This window comes from Anser anser (genome assembly GCF_964211835.1).
Source record: "Anser anser genome assembly, chromosome: 23".
Taxonomy (NCBI): Eukaryota; Metazoa; Chordata; class Aves; order Anseriformes; family Anatidae; genus Anser; species Anser anser.
Window position 1 is genome coordinate 5,134,929 of NC_139744.1, and position 16,784 is coordinate 5,151,712.

The 16,784-nt window shown below is 52.4% G+C and overlaps 3 protein-coding genes and 1 pseudogene across 4 annotated transcripts; 2 read left to right on the plus strand and 2 right to left on the minus strand.

The window, feature by feature from the left end:
- Positions 1-2,916: 2,916 nt before the first annotated feature.
- On the minus strand, positions 2,917-4,064 carry LOC310885858 (feather keratin 1-like). The gene is made up of 2 exons (XM_083809660.1): positions 4,048-4,064; positions 2,917-3,705 (listed from the first exon to the last, which is right to left on the minus strand). The coding sequence occupies exon 2, from the start codon at positions 3,682-3,684 to the stop codon at positions 3,370-3,372; it is 315 nt and encodes a 104-aa protein (XP_083665786.1). The 5' UTR covers positions 3,685-3,705; positions 4,048-4,064; the 3' UTR covers positions 2,917-3,369.
- A 1,796-nt stretch (positions 4,065-5,860) lies between these two features.
- On the plus strand, positions 5,861-7,021 carry LOC310885859 (feather keratin 1-like). The gene is made up of 2 exons (XM_083809661.1): positions 5,861-5,886; positions 6,250-7,021. Exon 2 carries the CDS (start codon positions 6,271-6,273, stop codon positions 6,583-6,585), a length of 315 nt encoding a protein of 104 aa, XP_083665787.1. The 5' UTR covers positions 5,861-5,886; positions 6,250-6,270; the 3' UTR covers positions 6,586-7,021.
- A 2,657-nt stretch (positions 7,022-9,678) lies between these two features.
- Positions 9,679-9,993, minus strand: LOC310885530 (feather keratin 1-like; the record flags this gene model as incomplete). Its single annotated transcript, XM_083808995.1, has 1 exon — positions 9,679-9,993. The coding sequence occupies one exon, from the start codon at positions 9,991-9,993 to the stop codon at positions 9,679-9,681; it is 315 nt and encodes a 104-aa protein (XP_083665121.1).
- A 4,080-nt stretch (positions 9,994-14,073) lies between these two features.
- On the plus strand, positions 14,074-15,946 carry LOC310885839 (feather keratin 1-like; annotated as a pseudogene). Its single transcript, XR_014589244.1, has 2 exons — positions 14,074-14,819; positions 15,182-15,946. The product of XR_014589244.1 is annotated as a feather keratin 1-like (transcript).
- Positions 15,947-16,784: the final 838 nt, after the last annotated feature.

Consider the following 16,784-nt stretch of genomic DNA (forward strand, 5'->3'; position numbering starts at 1 on the left):
CTTTCCCTTTCCCTTTCCCTTTCCCTTTCCCTTCCCTTCCCTTCCCTTCCCTTCCCTTCCCTTCCCTTCCCTTCCCTTCCCTTCCCTTCCCTTTCCTTTCCTTTCCTTTCCTTTCCTTTCCTTTCCTTTCCTTTCCTTTCCTTTCCTTTCCTTTCCTTTCCTTTCCTTTCCTTTCCTTTCCTTTCCTTTCCTTTTTTCTTTTTCTCTAATTAAACTGCGTATTTTCCTGAACTGAGCAGAAGGGGCCATAGGACCCTCTCATTCTGGGCTTCGTAACAGGAAAAAATACAGAAAGATCAGTTCTTTTGCCCTTCTGTTGAGAAGGAAAAAGGGAGGGGAATGTGGAGTAAAGTGCCCAAGACAGAGAGCAGAGAGGTTGAGAGAGGCAGGCAGAAAGAAGGGAGTGTGTGTGTGCATGCATGTGTGAAGAGATGACTGGGTTTTGAAGGCGAGAAAGGGGTCATAAATGCTGCCTGACAGACAGACACTAAATCCCAGACAGTGAAGGACACTTTTGCATCACAGGTAGGAAGCCAAGATAGGGAGCCAGGAGAACTGCATGGCTAAACAGGGAACTGCTGGCCAAACTCAAGTGGAACAGGAGATTCTAGAGATCATGGAAGGAGGGGCTGGCCACTTGGGAGGAGTATAAGACTGTTGTCAGAGGATGTAAAGAGGCAACTCGGAAAGCTAAGGCCTCCTTAGAATTAAAACTTGCAAGAGGGGTCAATGTCAAAAGAAAGGGCTTCTACAAATAAATTGCAAGTAAAAATAACACTAGAGGCAATGTAGGCCCTCTGATGAATGATATGGGAGCCCTGGTGACAGAAGATAAAGAGAAGGCAGAATTACTGAATGCCTTCTTTGTCTCTGTCTATAATGCTGGAGGCTGTCCTGAGGAGTCCCGTACTCCTGAGGCCCCAGATGAAGTCAGGATAAAGGAGGAGTTTGCCTTGATTGATGAGGACTGGGTTAAGGACTGATTAAGTAAGCTGGACATCCATAAATCCATGGGTCCTGATGGGATGCACCTGCGGGTGCTGAGGGAGATGATGGAAGTAATTTCTAGGCCACTCTCCATCATCTTTGGCAAGTCATGGGGAACAGGAGAGGTGCCTGAGGACTAGAGGAAAGCATGTCACTCTGGTCTTCAAAAGGGGCAAGAGGGAGGATCCAGGTAACTATAGACAGGTCAGCCTCACCTCCATCCCCGAAAAGGTGATGGAACAACTTATCCTTGGTGTTGTCTCTAGGCATATCAAGGATAAGATGGTCATTAGGGGCAGTCAACATGGCTTCACCAAGGGGAAGTCATGCTTGACCAACCTGATAGCCTTTTATGAAGACATAACCAGGTGGATAGATGATGGTAAATCAGTGGACGTGGTCTATCTTGATCTCAGTAAGGCTTTGACACCGTCTCCTACAGCATCCTCACAACTAGACTGAGGAAATGTGGTTTGGATGATCGGGTAGTGAGGTGGACTGTGAACTGACTGAAGGAAAGAAGCCAGAGAGTTGTGGTCAATGGGACAGAGTCTAGTTGGAGGCCTGTATCTAGTGGAGTCCCTCAAGGGTCATTACTGGGACCAATATTATTCAATATATTTATCGATGTCTTGAATGAAGGAATAGAGTGCACTGTCAACAAGTTTGCTCCTATTTGTCTGTGGGGGGCCTCATTTACTTTGCCTGTTTCACCAGGTAGTTTGTAGCAGATACCACTATAATGTTACCTCACTCTTTCATCTGTTTAATCCTAACCAATAAAGTCTCAGTCAGCTCCTCATTCATCCCCAGGCAGAGCTCCATGTATTTCAACTGGTCTCTGACATAGAGAGCAATGCCCACTCCTTGTCTCCATAGCCTGTCCTTCCTAAACAGCGTTTATACTTCAACAGCAAGATTTCAGGCATGGGAGCCATCCCACCATGTCTCCATAATCCCAGTAAGTAAGACCATAGACCTACAACCATGTACCCATCTCAAACTCATATTGTTTATTCCCTATACTGTATGCGTTAGCTTACAGACACTTAAGAGGGGCACGTCAAGATGTTGGATTCCTAGGGATAGTTTAGGACATATCTCCATAAGGCTGCACAGTAGGAACCATTGCTAATCCACAACTGCTGGAGGTGATCCTGCTTAAACTCCATTTTGTTGATTTTGTGATCTGTTCCTATCACATCATTCCATGACCTTTATTCAGCAACCCTATCCATCATTCTCACAAGGCTGCTGGTTACACTGTCCCTATTTCCTACTTTAAAAGGAGTTTCCCTCCTTTTGAGGTCAGACATTCTGTTGACCAAAAAAATCTTTGCCCCACTTAGTAAGGAGCTTCCCATCTCTCACAAGAATACACTGACCATCAAACAAGGTCCTATGATCATAGAACACAAAACTCTGTCACTGACACCAGTTCAGCAGCCAATTATTGACCTGTACTGTCCATGTTAACTGTCTCACATCCTTTCACCACCCCAGCAGAATTAAGGAGACCATCTGAGTCCCCATGACCTTCGCTACATATCCATAACCACTGTAGAAAGTTTTGATACTGTCTGGGTTTGACTAAATAAACCTCTTCTACATCCCAACCCCACATAATAAGCATAGGAAGCACCCTATGGCACTTCTCCCACAGTAGAGAGGGGAGATGGAAAGCTGGCAGTACGACTGCCATGGCCATGCAGCCCTAAGTAAGCAGATATTTTGAATCCAGAGGGTGATCTTACACATGAAGAAGAATAATGAATGGAAGCCTGTGTTAACAATTGCTAAACGCCCGAACAGCCACAAGGTGTTAAGCATTGCCAAACACCTAATCCCAGAAAAAACAATGAGCATCACCTCTCTCCACAGGCATTCTGGAAGAGCCACTGCAGGGGAAGGACAACTCAGAGGCACAGGTTGGGATGCAGCAGAACTTTAATATTAGAGTCAAAAGAGGGAAATGAGATCACTCTGAGAGGGGGTCCCAGTGCAGGAAGCACGATGGGAAGAAGAGAGCCTGTGATAGGAGGCCATGGCAGGCATCCCACCAGCTGTCCATGTGCCCACTTACTGAGGGAGAAGGGCCAGAAGGTCCTCTCTAGGCTGACGCTGTGGGACTCAGAGCTCAGTGGAGCAGCACCGAGCAACAAGGACACAGGTGGGAAAGGAGAGAGTGCAGAACGAGAAAGGCAGACATGGGCCATGCTTTCCGAGAGCCCAGGCTGGCCCCATTCTCTTGCAAGATGTACTGGGGTAGTTTAACCCCCCCAAACAGAAGAAGCTGACGCTCTGTGCTCAGTCTACTAACTTGGTCTCACTACAAACTTCTGGGTCCCTGGGTGTTTTTCTCCAGAGCCATTGCCAGCAGCTTTAGCAAGGGAGGCACCTCCTGCCGCAGAAGCGGCTGCCAAAGCCAGAGAGGCCAAAGCCCCCGGAAGAGATGGGCACTCCCTGAGAGCTGAGGATGCTGCCAACGGCAGCGGAGGTGGAGGATCCCACGGCAGTATTCTGCGGGAAGGAGCTGAGGATGGGGCCGGGCAGGGTCACCACCACGGGAGAGGGCTGGATGACGACGTTGGAGTCCTGGCACTGCTGGACACAGGGCTCATTGCAGCTGTTGGCCAGCGGGGTCGGGCCACAGGGTCCACATGGCAGGCACGGCAGGCACTGGTTGTAGCAGGACATGTCTCGAGGCAGGACTTGCACCTGGTGGGAGAGAGGGACAGGAGGAACATGGCAGTGATTGTTGAGCAGTGTCCAACCCACCACTGGATAGCAACAGCACATGCTGTTTGGGGGAGCCGGCAGATGTCTAAGGAGGCCCACAGCTTTCTCCTTCCCTTTGTCTCCAATGTCCTTGTCAAGAATAACCTAGCCCATAGCTTTGGAGACACCTGAGTCAAGCTCCAGCTTCTCTCCATGACATAACTGCTGCTCTCTTCCCTCTCCCATTACTAGCACTCCCAAGATCCAGGAGAATATGAAGGTGCAGGCATGTTATGAGAATTCCCCAGGGATGAAAAGGAGGAGAAAGGCCTTCAGACTCACCTTGATCCCAAGGAGATGGAGGTGACAGGAGTGGATGAGAGACTGAGGAGATGGGGCTGCTTTTATACCTATCCTCCGCTGCCCCAGGCCCACAGTCACTCTACGCAGGCCATAATTTTCCAGCAGAGTCACCTCAAATGCAAAATAGCCTTTCTAATGGCACAAGTGGTGTTTTGGTTTTGGTCACCTCTGCAATTTCATTTCCTCATTTCTGACTTGCCCATTTGGCCACAGAGGCTCCTTTCAAGTACAAGGATAAGAGGTCAAGCGTTTCCCCTGGCAGAAACATGTCAGTAGGGACTGAATATGAGTCCCACGTTCTTGAGCGGCTCTATGCAGGCATGGGACATGTGTCTGTGGAAATGCTTTGACCACATTTGGACCCTGTTTACAAGGAAGTGCACATATCCTCCTGCCTATGCAGTGCCCTCCTCGATACCCAAAGTTTCCTTTGCCTGAGGACACAGCACATCCTTCTACCACTTGGCCTAGCTCCCAGCCTGCTCCACCATTCAGACACCTCATTAAGCAAAGCAGAAGCATAGGCAGATGGGCTGTGCTGCAGCTGTGAAATGCTCTGGCACAAGGCTGCTCCTTCTGGGGCGACGTTGTCTGCTTATTTGGCCTTGTTCCCTCTTGTGCCTGTCTCCTGGGCTCTTCAGGCAAGCCATGTTGTCAGCTGCTGTAAGAAAACTGAAGTTGGCTCTCCCGAGCCCAATGATTGCTCAGCAAGTCCTGGGGAATCAGTCCTGAGGACTGGCCAGACACAATCCCTGACCAGCAGCACACCCAAAGACAAGCACTCTTGTGCAAAACATGCCGACCATCCTCTGAGCTGCCTGAGCTATGAGAGTACTTGCCAGAAGGTCATGCTGCAGGGTAATGGCTGTTGGGGCTGCCTGGAGCATGGCACAGCTCGAGCTCGGATTCGCATGGAGCTGCTTGGCCAGAGGGGGATTTGGCATGCATGGTGCTCAGGCCTGCAGACAGCAGGCACTCTGGCTTGGCCTCACGCCAAAAGCGTGGCATGTGACCAATCCCAAATTAGAGCATGACTTGTCCTGGGCAGGGAGAGTCTCTCCCAGGAAGCTGGCCTGCTGAAGGCATTCCCTTGCCTTCCTGGGGTGTGTCCCAGCTGCCTCCCATGTCTGCAGGGCAGGGAAGAGCTTTGTTCATGCAGCAGGGATGCATTGCCTCCTTGGTGGAGTCTGGGAGATGTTTCTGTAGCCAGGGCCCTTGTGAGCAAGTCCCGTCCCTAAGCATGCCCAGCCGTGTGGCAGTGCCGGTTCCTGCCTACCCTCGCTTGCTGAGGGGGAGCTTCCTTACCCCCCTTGTGGTGCTGGCTTGTGCTGTTGCCTGAGGAAGACTTTGGGACATGGCAGAGGAGGTGTGCTGAAGGTCTAATGCTAGGAGAAGACGTATTTCCTGGGACCAGAGACGAGTCCCAGCCAGGTGGGGAAAAGTTTTCTGCAATCCCAGAGGACATGTCCTGTCCTCTACCTGAATGCAACCACAGCAGCACTCGGGCTCCTTTTCTGCCCAATACTGATAAGAACCTACTGGGGTCTTCCTTGAGTCTCTCACAGCACCACTAGAAAGTAGCCTGTATGGTAAAATAGGCATGTCAGAAATGAGGAAATGAAATGGCAGAGCTGATGGAAACCAAAACAAAATTTGTGCCATTAGGAAGCCTATTTTGCATTTGGGGTGAGTCTGATGGAAAATTACGGCGTCCATAGAGTGACTGTTGGCCTGGGGCGGTGCAGGGGAGGTATAAAAGTGGTCCCATCTCCTTAGTCTCTCATCCACTCCTGCCTCCTCCATCTCCTTGGGATCAAGGTGAGTCTGAAGCCCTTTCCCCTCTTCTTCTTCCCTTGGGATTTGTTAGCACATGCCTGCACCTTCATCCTCTGTTGGTTTCCCAGGGATGCTACTCATGGGAGAGGGAAGAGAACAGCATATGTATCATGGAGAAAAGTTGGGCTCTACTGACATGTATCCCAAGCAATGGGCCAGGGGAGGACCTGGCTCAGTCTGGATGCTCTTGGCAGACCTTTTGGGTTGAATCTTAAGAAGGATTTCTTGAGCCTCATTGTACAGCTGACAGCTCCCCAAAGAGCATGTGCCACGGCTCTCCTGGGGTGGACTGGCAGACTGATCCTCTCTCACCTATGTGCTCCTCCTGTCCCTCCCTCCCATCAGGTTCACCTCCTGCCCTGAGACATGTCCTGCTACAACCAGTGCCTGCCATGCCTGCCACGTGGACCCTGTGGCCCGACCCCACTGGCCAACAGCTGCAATGAGCCCTGTGTCCAGCAGTGCCAGGACTCCAACGTTGTCATCCAGCCCTCTCCCGTGGTGGTGACCCTGCCCGGCCCCATCCTCAGCTCCTTCCCGCAGAATACTGCCGTGGGATCCTCCACCTCTGCTGCCGTTGGCAGCATCCTCAGCTCTCAGGGAGTGCCCATCTCCTCCGGGGGCTTTGGCCTCTCTGGCTTTGGCAGCCGCTACTGCGGCACAAGGTGCCTCCCCTGCTAAAGCTGCTGGTGATGGTCCTGGAGAAAGATCCCCAGGGACCCAGAAGTTGGTAGCGGACTGGGCACAGATCATTGGTTTCTTGTATTCAGAGGGGTCAAACCATCCCCAGCAACCCTTGCAAGAGGATGGAGCCTGTCTGGGCTCTTGGAAAAATCATGTCTGCCTTTCCCCTCCTCCACTCTCTCCTTTCCCATCTGTGTCCTTCTTTTGCTCAGTACTGCTCCACTGGGCTCTGAGTCCCACAGCATCAACCTAGAGAGGACCTGCTGGCACTTCTCCTACAGCAAGTGGGCTGATGGACAGCTGGTGGGATGACCACCATGGCCACACAGCTCACACTCCCATCTGCCTCTGGTGCTTCCTGCATTGGGGCCTCCTCTCAGAGTGATGTCTTTTCCCCCATTTGACTCGAATATTAAAGTTCTGTTGCATCCCAGCCTGTGCCTCTGAGTTGTCCTTCCCCTGCAGCTGCTCTTCCAGGATGCCTGGGGAGAGAGGTGTTGCTGACTGGTAGTTCTGGGAGCGGGTGGTTGCTGATGCTCATGCTTAGCAATCATTAACACAGGCTTGCATTCAGAATGCTTCTTCACGCATCAGGTCACCGTCTGGATTCTAAATATCTGCTTACTTAGAGCTGGATGGAATTATCCAATGTAGTTGAGTGGCCTCTGTGCATTTTGGTAGTTCTGATGATGCTCGTTCTTAGCAATCGTTAACAAAGGCTTGCATTCATTTTGGTGTGCACACTCTTTCTTCTTCTCTAATTAGCATAACAGCATAGTAAGGAAGAAGGGACGACTACTTCCTTGGCAAGGAGGAGGGCATAGCGGCCCAGGAGAAGGCAGGAAATCCCTTCCTAACAATAACACTGCAGAACTTGCTGTGCTTGGTCAATGTCTTTCTTGCTACACAGCCCCAAACTGGGTATAATGTTCTAGATGCATTTGAAGGAATGCTGAGCAGAGTGCAATTGTCATCAGCCTTGAGCTCCTGACTATGCTTCTGCTCACACAACCCAGGATGTCATTGGTGTCCTCGATGTCTCGGAGCACTGCTGGGATTCACTTCTCTTTGGATGGGTTTACCACCCAAGCAACTTTTCCTGGACCAGCTTTCAGTCTGCTGCAATAGAGGGGCTGCAAGATGGATGATGTGTCATGAGGACAGGCTGGCAGGAAGGCATCTGCCAGCCTGAGCTCTGGGTGACCTGGGCGCTGCTTTGGGGAGCTTGTAGACGGCCCTTAGAGACACTCAGAAAGCACCTGCTGTCTCTCCTCCTGCCCTCAGTCTCTCCCTGCCTCCCTCTTCCCCACAAAATTTTGTAGGAAGCCCAGGGAACAGATGGAAATAGTAGGGGGAGGAGGACAATGCACTGCCTGTGAGCCTGTGTGATGGGTTGAACCCAGCAAGCATTTAAGCACCCACCACCCACTTGCTCACACTGCACACTCAGCCAAAGAGAGCTGGAAGACCAAGAGTGAGAAAAAGTCCCAGGTCAACATAAAGACATTCTATGAAGGAAATGGGAAACAAAAGAGAAAAAGCAAGTGATGCAAAGGCTGTGTCCCACCACCTCCCACCAGCAGACCAATGCCCAGCAAGTCACTGCAGAATGGCTACTTTGGAACAACTGTCCCCTGGTTTGTTGCTGAGCATGATGCGATATGGTATGCAATATCCCTTTGGTCAATTTAGGTCAGCTGTCCTAGCTGTGTCCCCTTCTAAGCACCTGCCTACTCTGATGGTTTCTCATTACTGGCCAACTGAATTCCACCACACTGCTCTCTTGCTCCCCATCATAAATGGATGAGAAGGGGTGGAGAAAATACAATGGGAAAAATAAAATCGTCTCACAAGTGGAGATAAGGACAATCAAATTTAAGGAAAAAAAAAAAAAAGAGAAAAAATAAGCAAAAGATGCAAGGAAGAAAAGGGAAACAAATTATTCTCTCCTTCCGAACAGTAAGCGATTTTCAGCCACATCTTGGGAACCTGGGCCTCAATAACCACAGTGGTTGTTTGGGAGGACAGATGTTTTCATAACAAGAGCACTCATTCTTCTTCCTCTGCTTCTATTACTGGGTGTGACAACAAATGGTGTGGAATAGCACTTTGGTTGGTTTAGCTCAGCTGCCCTGCAGATAACCCCTCCCCACCACTCACCAATTCCCCACCTCCTGCCCTTGGGGGCTAGCAGAGAGTCTTGATGCTACGCCAGCACTGCTCCACAGTAACACAAACACTGGTGAGATAGCAATGCCGTTCTGGCTCTAAGTGCAGAGCACAGCACTCTAGGGGATGCTATGGGGAATGTTAACTCTGTCCCAGGCAAATGCTAGGCTGTTCTGTCAGGGTGCAGAGTGGGAGACATAGAAGGCCTTGACGATAGGCTAAATTGTTGGTGTGTCACCTCCACTGTTTTAGCCACACAATCAGAACACAGCACCATATTGCCTATGGTGAAGACAATTGCCTCAATCACAGCCAGAGCCAGTACAGCCTGCTTCCCCCACTCCCTCTCCTGGCCTGCTCTGGCGCCATTTTCTGCACAAGCCTCCCCGCCCAGCACAGCTGCCCCCAGAGCAGAAGGAATTGCCGCCCCTCCTCTCGCCTCTCTCCCTCTCCCCTGCTGCCCCTTCCCAGGAACCTGTGTGGCTGCTGCCCTCCCAGGGTCTCCTGCAGCTCTGGCTCCTCGCTGGAGGCCAGCAGTGGCCACATGCCACCTTCAGCAGGATGTGCACTGAGGCTGAGATGGCACGCCAGGACAGAGAGGCAGCAAAGCTGGGCCTGATGGCCAGCGGCCCTGCAGAACTCATGGGCACCTCCCTCACGTGTGAGTGAGAGTGCTTTCCCAAGGGGCCCTACTGCACAGGGCCTCACCCTTGGAGAAGGTGAATGGTCCCAATGTGGCCCACATGCCCACTGATGTCCCCAGAGCAACAGCATCGGTCCTGACAGAAGGTGTCTGGAGTGTCTACAGGGGAAAGACAATTAAGCACTGCAGACTGGGATGCAGCAGAAATTTAATATTCGAGTCAAAAGAGGGAAATGAGGTCACTCTCTGAAGAGGCCCCAGTTCAGATAGCAGCAGCTTTAGCAGGGGAAACATCTCCTGCCGCAGTAGCGGCTGCCAAAGCCAGAGAGACCAAAGCCCCCGGAGGAGATGGGCACTCCCTGAGAGCTGAGGATGCTGCCAACGGCAGCAGAGGTGGAGGATCCCACGGCGGTGTTCTGCGGGAAGGAGCTGAGGATGGGGCCGGGCAGGGTCACCACCACGGGAGAAGGCTGGATGAAGACGTTGGAGTCCTGGCACTGCTGGACACAGGGCTCATTGCAGCTGTTGGCCAGTGGGGTCGGGCCACAGGGTCCACATGGCAGACACGGCAGGCACTGGTTGTAGCAGGACATGTCTCAGGGCAGGACGTGTACCTGGTGTGAGAGAGGAACAGGAGGAGCACATAAGTGGGAGAGGAGCATCATACAGCCCACCAGGGGAGAACCACAGCACATGCTGTTTCGTGAACTGGCAGCTGTGTAAGGAGGCCCACAGCCTTCCCCTTCCCTCGGTCTGCAATGTCCTTGGTAAGAAAGTCAAGATCCACAAAGATCCCCACATAGCCCATAGCGTCAGATACACCTCATCCAAGCCCCAGCTCCTCTCCATGACACACCTGCTGATGCCTTCTCTCCCCCATGACTAGCGCTCCCAAGATCCAGGAGAATATGAAGGGGCAGGCATTTGCTAACAAATCTCCAGGGAAGGAGAAGAGGATAAAGTACTTCAGACTCACCTTGATCCCAAGGAGATGGAGGAGACAGGAGTGGATGAAGACACAGAGGAAATGGGGCTGCATTTATACCTCCCCTGCACTGCCTCAGGCCCACAATCACTCTATGCAGGCCATAATTTTCCATCAGACTCACCTCAAATGCAAAATAGGCTTCCTAATGGCACAGGTTCTGTTTTGGTTTCCATCAAATCTGCCATTTCATTTTCTCATTTCTGACATGCCTATTTTACCATACAGGCTACTTTCTAGTGCTGCTAGGAGGGACCCAAGGAATACCCCAGCAGGATCGTATCAGTATGAGCAGAAAATCAGCCCGAGTGCTGCTGTGGTTGCATTCAGGCAGAGGACAGGACATGGCTTGGTGCACTTTGGGGGAATGGTTGGTAATGTGTTTTGCAGGAAGAGGTCCCACTCGTCATGGAGCTGCAATCCTCAGCAGAGCATCCAAGGTCCTGTTCATTAAAGATGCGCCACAAGCTTCTCTCTCCTCTGTCCTGCATGGGTCCTTCCAACGGTCACCTGTCCTTGCCTCCCCAGGCATCCAGGTTGTGCCAATGCTTTCAGCTGTCTGCCTTGATGCCATTACCACTTCCACTAACTTGGCAAAAGACAGTAACTGAGGTCCAGCTGATGCACTCCAGGGCAGGGCTGCCACAAGGGGAGACCTAGACAGGCTGCAGGAATGGGCCCACAGGAACCTCATGGCGTTCTAGAAGGACAAAAAGCAGGTCCTGCACAGGAGGAGGAACAAACTCTTGCAGCACTACAGACTGGGGACTGAACTACCCTCTGATCCTGGATCCCCTGGACCTCCTCTCAGTAGGTCTGCCCCCAGGGCAGGGTCAGACATGGGCGGTGGGAGGGAAGGGACACACAGGCCTCACCCACCTGGCTAAAGGGATGGGGCTGTGTGTAGGAGCTCTCCTGAGTGCTTTCTGGTGGGAAAGAAAGGGTTGCAGAAAACATCTTCTCCCTGGCTGGGACTCGTCTCTGGGTCCCAGGCAATATGTCTTCTCCTAGCATTAGAGCTTCAGCCCACCTCCTCCGCCATGTCCCAAAGCCCTCCTCAGGCAACAGCACAAGCCAGCACCACAAGGCAGGTAAGGAAGCTCCCCCTCAGCAAGCGAGGGCTGGAAGGAACTGGCACTGCCACACGGCTGGGCATGCTCAGGGAGGGGACTTGCTCACAAGGGCCCTGGCTACAGAAACATCTCCCAGACTCCATCAAGGAGGCAATGCATCCCTGCTGCATGAGCAAAGCTCTTCCCTGCCCTGCAGACATGGGAGGCAGCTGGGACACACCCCAGGAAGGCAAGGGAATGCCTTCAGCAGGCAAGCTTCCTGGGAGAGACTCTCCCTGCCCAGGACAAGTCATGCTCTAATTTGGGATTGGTCACATGCCACGCTTTTGGCGTGAGGCCAAGCCAGAGTGCCTGCTGTCTGCAGGCCTGAGCATCATGCAAGCTAAATCCCCCTCTGGCCAAGCAGCTCCATGCGTATCCAAGCTCAAGCTGTGCCATGCTCCAGGCAGCCCCAACAGCCATCACCCTGCAGCATGACCTTCTCACAAGTACTCTCATAGCTCAGGCAGCTCACAGGATTGCAGGCATGTTTTGCACAACAGGGCATGTCTTTGGGTGCGCTGCTGGTCAGGGAATGAGTCTGGCCAAAGTGCTTGGTATGGCAAGGAGAGTGGTGGAGCAAGACACTGTCCCTGTGAACAATTCCTCTGGTTTTTGGCTCAGGAGAGCAACCTTTGCCTTCCTCACAGCAGCTGACAACATGGGTTGCCTGAAGAGCCCAGGAGACAGCCACAAGAGGGAACAAGGTCAAACAAGCAGACAACATGTCACCCCAGAAGGAGCAGCCTTGTGCCAGGGCATTTCAAAACTGCAGCACAGCCCATCTGCCTATGCAGGCAATGAGCTGTGACTGGTGGAGCAGTCTGGGAGCCAGGCCAAGTGGTAGAAGGATGTGCTGTGTCCTCAGGCCAGGAAGGCTTTGGTCATCCAGGAAGGCACTGCATAGGCAGCAGAATATATATGCAGGACCCCTCCAGCACTTGGGACTCATCTTCTACCCCTTCTGACCTACTCTATGGCGGTTTTACTCAGCTGGGCAGCTGAGCTCCATCACAACTGCTATCTATTCCCCCTCCTCAAAGGGAAAGGGGGAGGAAATGCGATGAAAAGGGATCAAGGGTTGAGATAAGGACAGAGAGATCAATCACCAATTATTGCCATGGACAAGACAGATTCAGAATAGGGAGATTAATGTAATTAATTACCTATTACTAACAAGCTAGAGCAGTGAGAAACTAAAAACAAACTAAAAACAACCTCCCCTGCCACCCTCTTCTATGTTCTTCCCCCAGGTGGCGCAGGGGAACATGCCCTGGGGTCTGTGGTCAGTCCATAAAACTTCGACTCTGCCCCTCCTTCACAGTAACTCCCTGCACTTGTTCCAAATTAGGGTCCCTCCCACAGGATTTATTCCTTCCCAAATTGATCCTGCATGGGCTTCTCACAGGCAGCAGCTCTTTAAGAACTGCTGCAAATATGGGTCCGTACCACGGGGTCCATCTGTCAGGAACAAACTGCTCCAACACGGGTTCCCCCATGGGCGGCAGCTCCCCCCAGAACCCCTGCTCCTGCATGGGCTCCTGTCCACGGGCTGCAGCTCTGGCCCAGGGCCTGCACCACTGTGGTCCTCTCCATGGGCCACAGCCTCCTTCAGGCAAGATCCACCTGCTCCGCTGGGGAATCCTGCATGGGCTGCAGTGTGGAGATGTGCTCCACCGTGCTACCCATGGACTGCAGGGGGACAGCCTGCTCCACCAGAGGCCTCTCCACGGGCCGCAGGGGAACTTCTGATTGAATGGAGTCAAATCCAGCTGTTGGCCTTTCACGAGTGGTGTTCCCCAGGGTTGTCGGTGTTGGGGCCCATCCTCTTTAATATCTTTGTTTATAAAGACATCGTAGCCCTGGAGTGTGTCCAGAGAAGGGCTACAAAGCTGGTGAAGGGTCTGGAGCACAAGTCCTGGGAGGAGCAGCTGAGGGAAGTGGGGTTGTTTAGTCTGGAGAAGAGGAGGCTCAGGGGAGACGTTACTGCCCTCTACAACTACCTGAAAGGAGCTGGGGGTCGGCCTCTTCTCACAGATAACTTGTGATAGGACTAGAGGGAATGGCCTCAGGTTGCGCCAGTGGAGGTTCAGGTTGGAAATGAGGAGAAATTTCTTCTCAGGAAGAGTAGTTAGGTATTGGAAGGGGTTGCCCAGAGCGGTGGTGGAGTCATCATCCCAGGGGGTGTCTAAAGAAAGATTGGCTGTGGTACTTGGGGACATGCTTTAGTGGATGATATTGGTGATAGGGGGATGCTTGGACCAGATGATCTTGGAGGTCTTTTCCAACCTTAATGATTCCATGATTCTATGATTCTGCTTTAGGACCTGGAGCACCTCCTCCCTCTCCTTCTTCACCGACCTTGGTGTCTGCAGGGCTGTTTCTCACTCCTCGCTGTCCCAGCTGCTGTTGTGCAGGAGTAGTTTTCCTTTTCTTAATTCTGTTCTCACACAGCCCAAAAAAACATTGCATATTGGTTTGGCTCTGGACAGCAGCAGGCCAGTTTGGAGCCAGCTGAAACTGGCTCTTATCTAATATGGGGCAGCTTCTGGGTCTGTTCAGCGTTGAGGAAAGAAGAATGAGAGGGGATCTTAATAATGTTTACAAATATCTTAAGTGTGGGAGACGGAGGGATTTGGCCAACCACTTTTCAGCGGTTTGTGGGGACAGGACAAGGGGCAATGGCCAAAAAAATGATCACAGGAAGTTCCGCACCAACATGCGAAAGAACTTTTTCACGGTAAGGGTGATGGAACACTGGAATAGCCAGGCCAGGGAGGTTATGGAGTCTCCTTCTCTGGAGATATTCAAGTCCCGTTTGGACGCTTACATGGGCAACCTGCTCTAGGGAACCTGCTCTGGCAGGGGGGTTGGAACCGGTGATCTCTTGAGGACCCTTCCAACCCCTACAGTTCTGTGATTCTGTGACACCTCTGACAGAGACCACCCCTGCAGAACCCCGTTACCAAAACCTTGCCAAGGAAACCCAATACACCCTCCAGCACTTAGGACCCATCTGCTGCCCTACTGACATGTTCCCGCCCAGGGAAATGCTTGACCTCTCATCTTGGTACTTAAAAGGAGATTCTGATGCCAACTGGGCAAATCTGAAATGAGGAAATGAAATGGCAGAGTTGACGGAAACCAAAGCACAACCTGTGCCATTAGGAAGGCTATTTTGCATTTGAGGTGAGTCTGATGGAAAATTACAGCCTGCGTAGAGTGACTGTGGGCCTGGGGCGATGCAGGAGAGGTATAAAAGAGGCCCCATCTCCTCACTCTCTTCATCCACTCCTCTCTCCTGCATCTGCCTGGGAACAAGGTGAGTCTTAAGGCCTTTCTCCTCCTTTTCATCCCTGGGGAGTTCTTATAACATGCCTGCACCTTCCTCCTCTGCTGGGTTTTCGGGTTGCTAGTCATGGGTGATGGAAGGGGTCAGGAGATGTGTCATGAAGTGAAGCTGTGGCTTGGCTGACGTACGTCCCGAGATATGGGCTTGGTGGGGAGCTCCTTTGGCCTGAAAGTTCTTGCCAACACTGTTGGGAACAAAGGGAAGGAGATGGCTGTGGGCCTCTTAGACATCTGCCGGCTCCCCAAACAGCATGTGCCATTGCTATCCAGTGGTGTGCTGGCAGACTGCTCCTGTCTCACCAACATTCTCCTCTGGGGCCTCCCTCCCACAAGGTGCACGTCCTGCCCCGAGACATGTCCTGCTACAACCAGTGCCTGCCGTGCCTGCCATGTGGACCCTGTGGCCCGACCCCGCTGGCCAACAGCTGCAATGAGCCCTGTGTCCAGCAGTGCCAGGACTCCACTGTCGTCATCCAACCCTCTCCTGTGGTGGTGACCCTGCCCGGCCCCATCCTCAGCTCCTTCCCGCAGAACACCGCCGTGGGATCCTCCACCTCCGCTGCCGTTGGCAGCATCCTCAGCTCTCAGGGAGTGCCCATCTCCTCCGGGGGCTTTGGCCGCTCTGGCTTTGGCAGCCGCTCCTGCGGCACAAGGTGTCTCCCGTGCTAAAACTGCTGGCAATGGCCCTGGAGAAAAACCCCCAGAGACCCAGATGTTGGCAGCGGATAGGGCACAGAGCATAGGCTTCTTATGTTCAGGGTGGCCAAACCTCCCCATCACCCCTTGGAAGAAGATGGGTCTCTCGGAGAGCACGGCCCATGTCTGCCTTTCCCCTCCTCCACTCTCTCCTTTCCCACCAATGTCCTTGTTACTCAGCACGGTTCCACTGTGTTCTGAGTCCCACAACGTCATCATTGAGAGGACATGCTGACCCTTCTCCCTCAGTGGAGCAGACAGGTGGTCAAATGGTGGCATGCCCACCAAGGCCACACAGCTCATGCTCTCGTCTGCCCCTGGTGCTTCCTGCACTGGGGCTTCCTCTCGGAGCAACCTCTTTTCCATCTTTTGACTCGAATATTAAAGTTCTGCTGCATCTCAGCCTTCGCCTCTGAGTTGTCCTTCCCCTGCAGCTACTCTTCCAGGGTGCCTGGGGAGAGAGGTGTTGCTGACTGGTAGTTCTGGGAGCGGGTGGTTGCTGATGCTCATGCTTAGCAATCATTAACACAGGCTTGCATTCAGAATGCTTCTTCACGCATCAGGTCACCGTCTGGATTCTAAATATCTGCTTACTTAGAGCTGGATGGAATTATCCAATGTAGTTGAGTGGCCTCTGTGCATTTTGGTGTGCACACTGTTGCTTCTTCTCTGATTAGCACAACAGCATGAAGCAAGTAGTAAAGAACGAGGGATGACTACGTCCTTGACAAGGTGGAGGGCATAGCTGCCCAGGAGGAGCCAGGAAAACCCTTCCTAACAACAACACTGCAGAACTTGCTGTGCTTGGTCAAAGTCTTTCCTGCTACAGAGCCCAAAACTGGACACAGTGTTCTAGATGCATTTGGAGGAGTGTTGAGCGGAGTGGGATTGTCACTGCCCTCAATGACACCAAACTCTGTGGTGCAGTTGATAGAAGGAAGAGGTGCCATTCAAAGGGACCTCCACAGGCTGGGGAAGTGGGCCTATGTGAACCGCATGAGGTTCAACAAGTCCAACTGCAAGGTGCTGCACCTGGCTCAGGGCAGTCCCACACAGGAGTACAGACAGGGAGAAGAACTCATCAAGAGCAGCTGTGTGGAGAGAGACTTGGAGAGAGACTTTATCCTGCTCTGCCCTCGTGAGGCCACATTTGGAGTAGTGAGTCCAGGTCTGGGGCCCCAGGCACAAGAAAGATGTGGACTTCTTAGAGCGAGTCCAGAGTAGGGTAAAATATGATCAG

Coding starts and splice junctions, on each gene's coding strand:
- LOC310885858 (XM_083809660.1), bottom strand. CDS start 3,684: ATGTCCTGCTACAACCAGTGCCTGCCGTGCCTGCCATGTGGACCCTGT.
- LOC310885859 (XM_083809661.1), top strand. CDS start 6,271: ATGTCCTGCTACAACCAGTGCCTGCCATGCCTGCCACGTGGACCCTGT.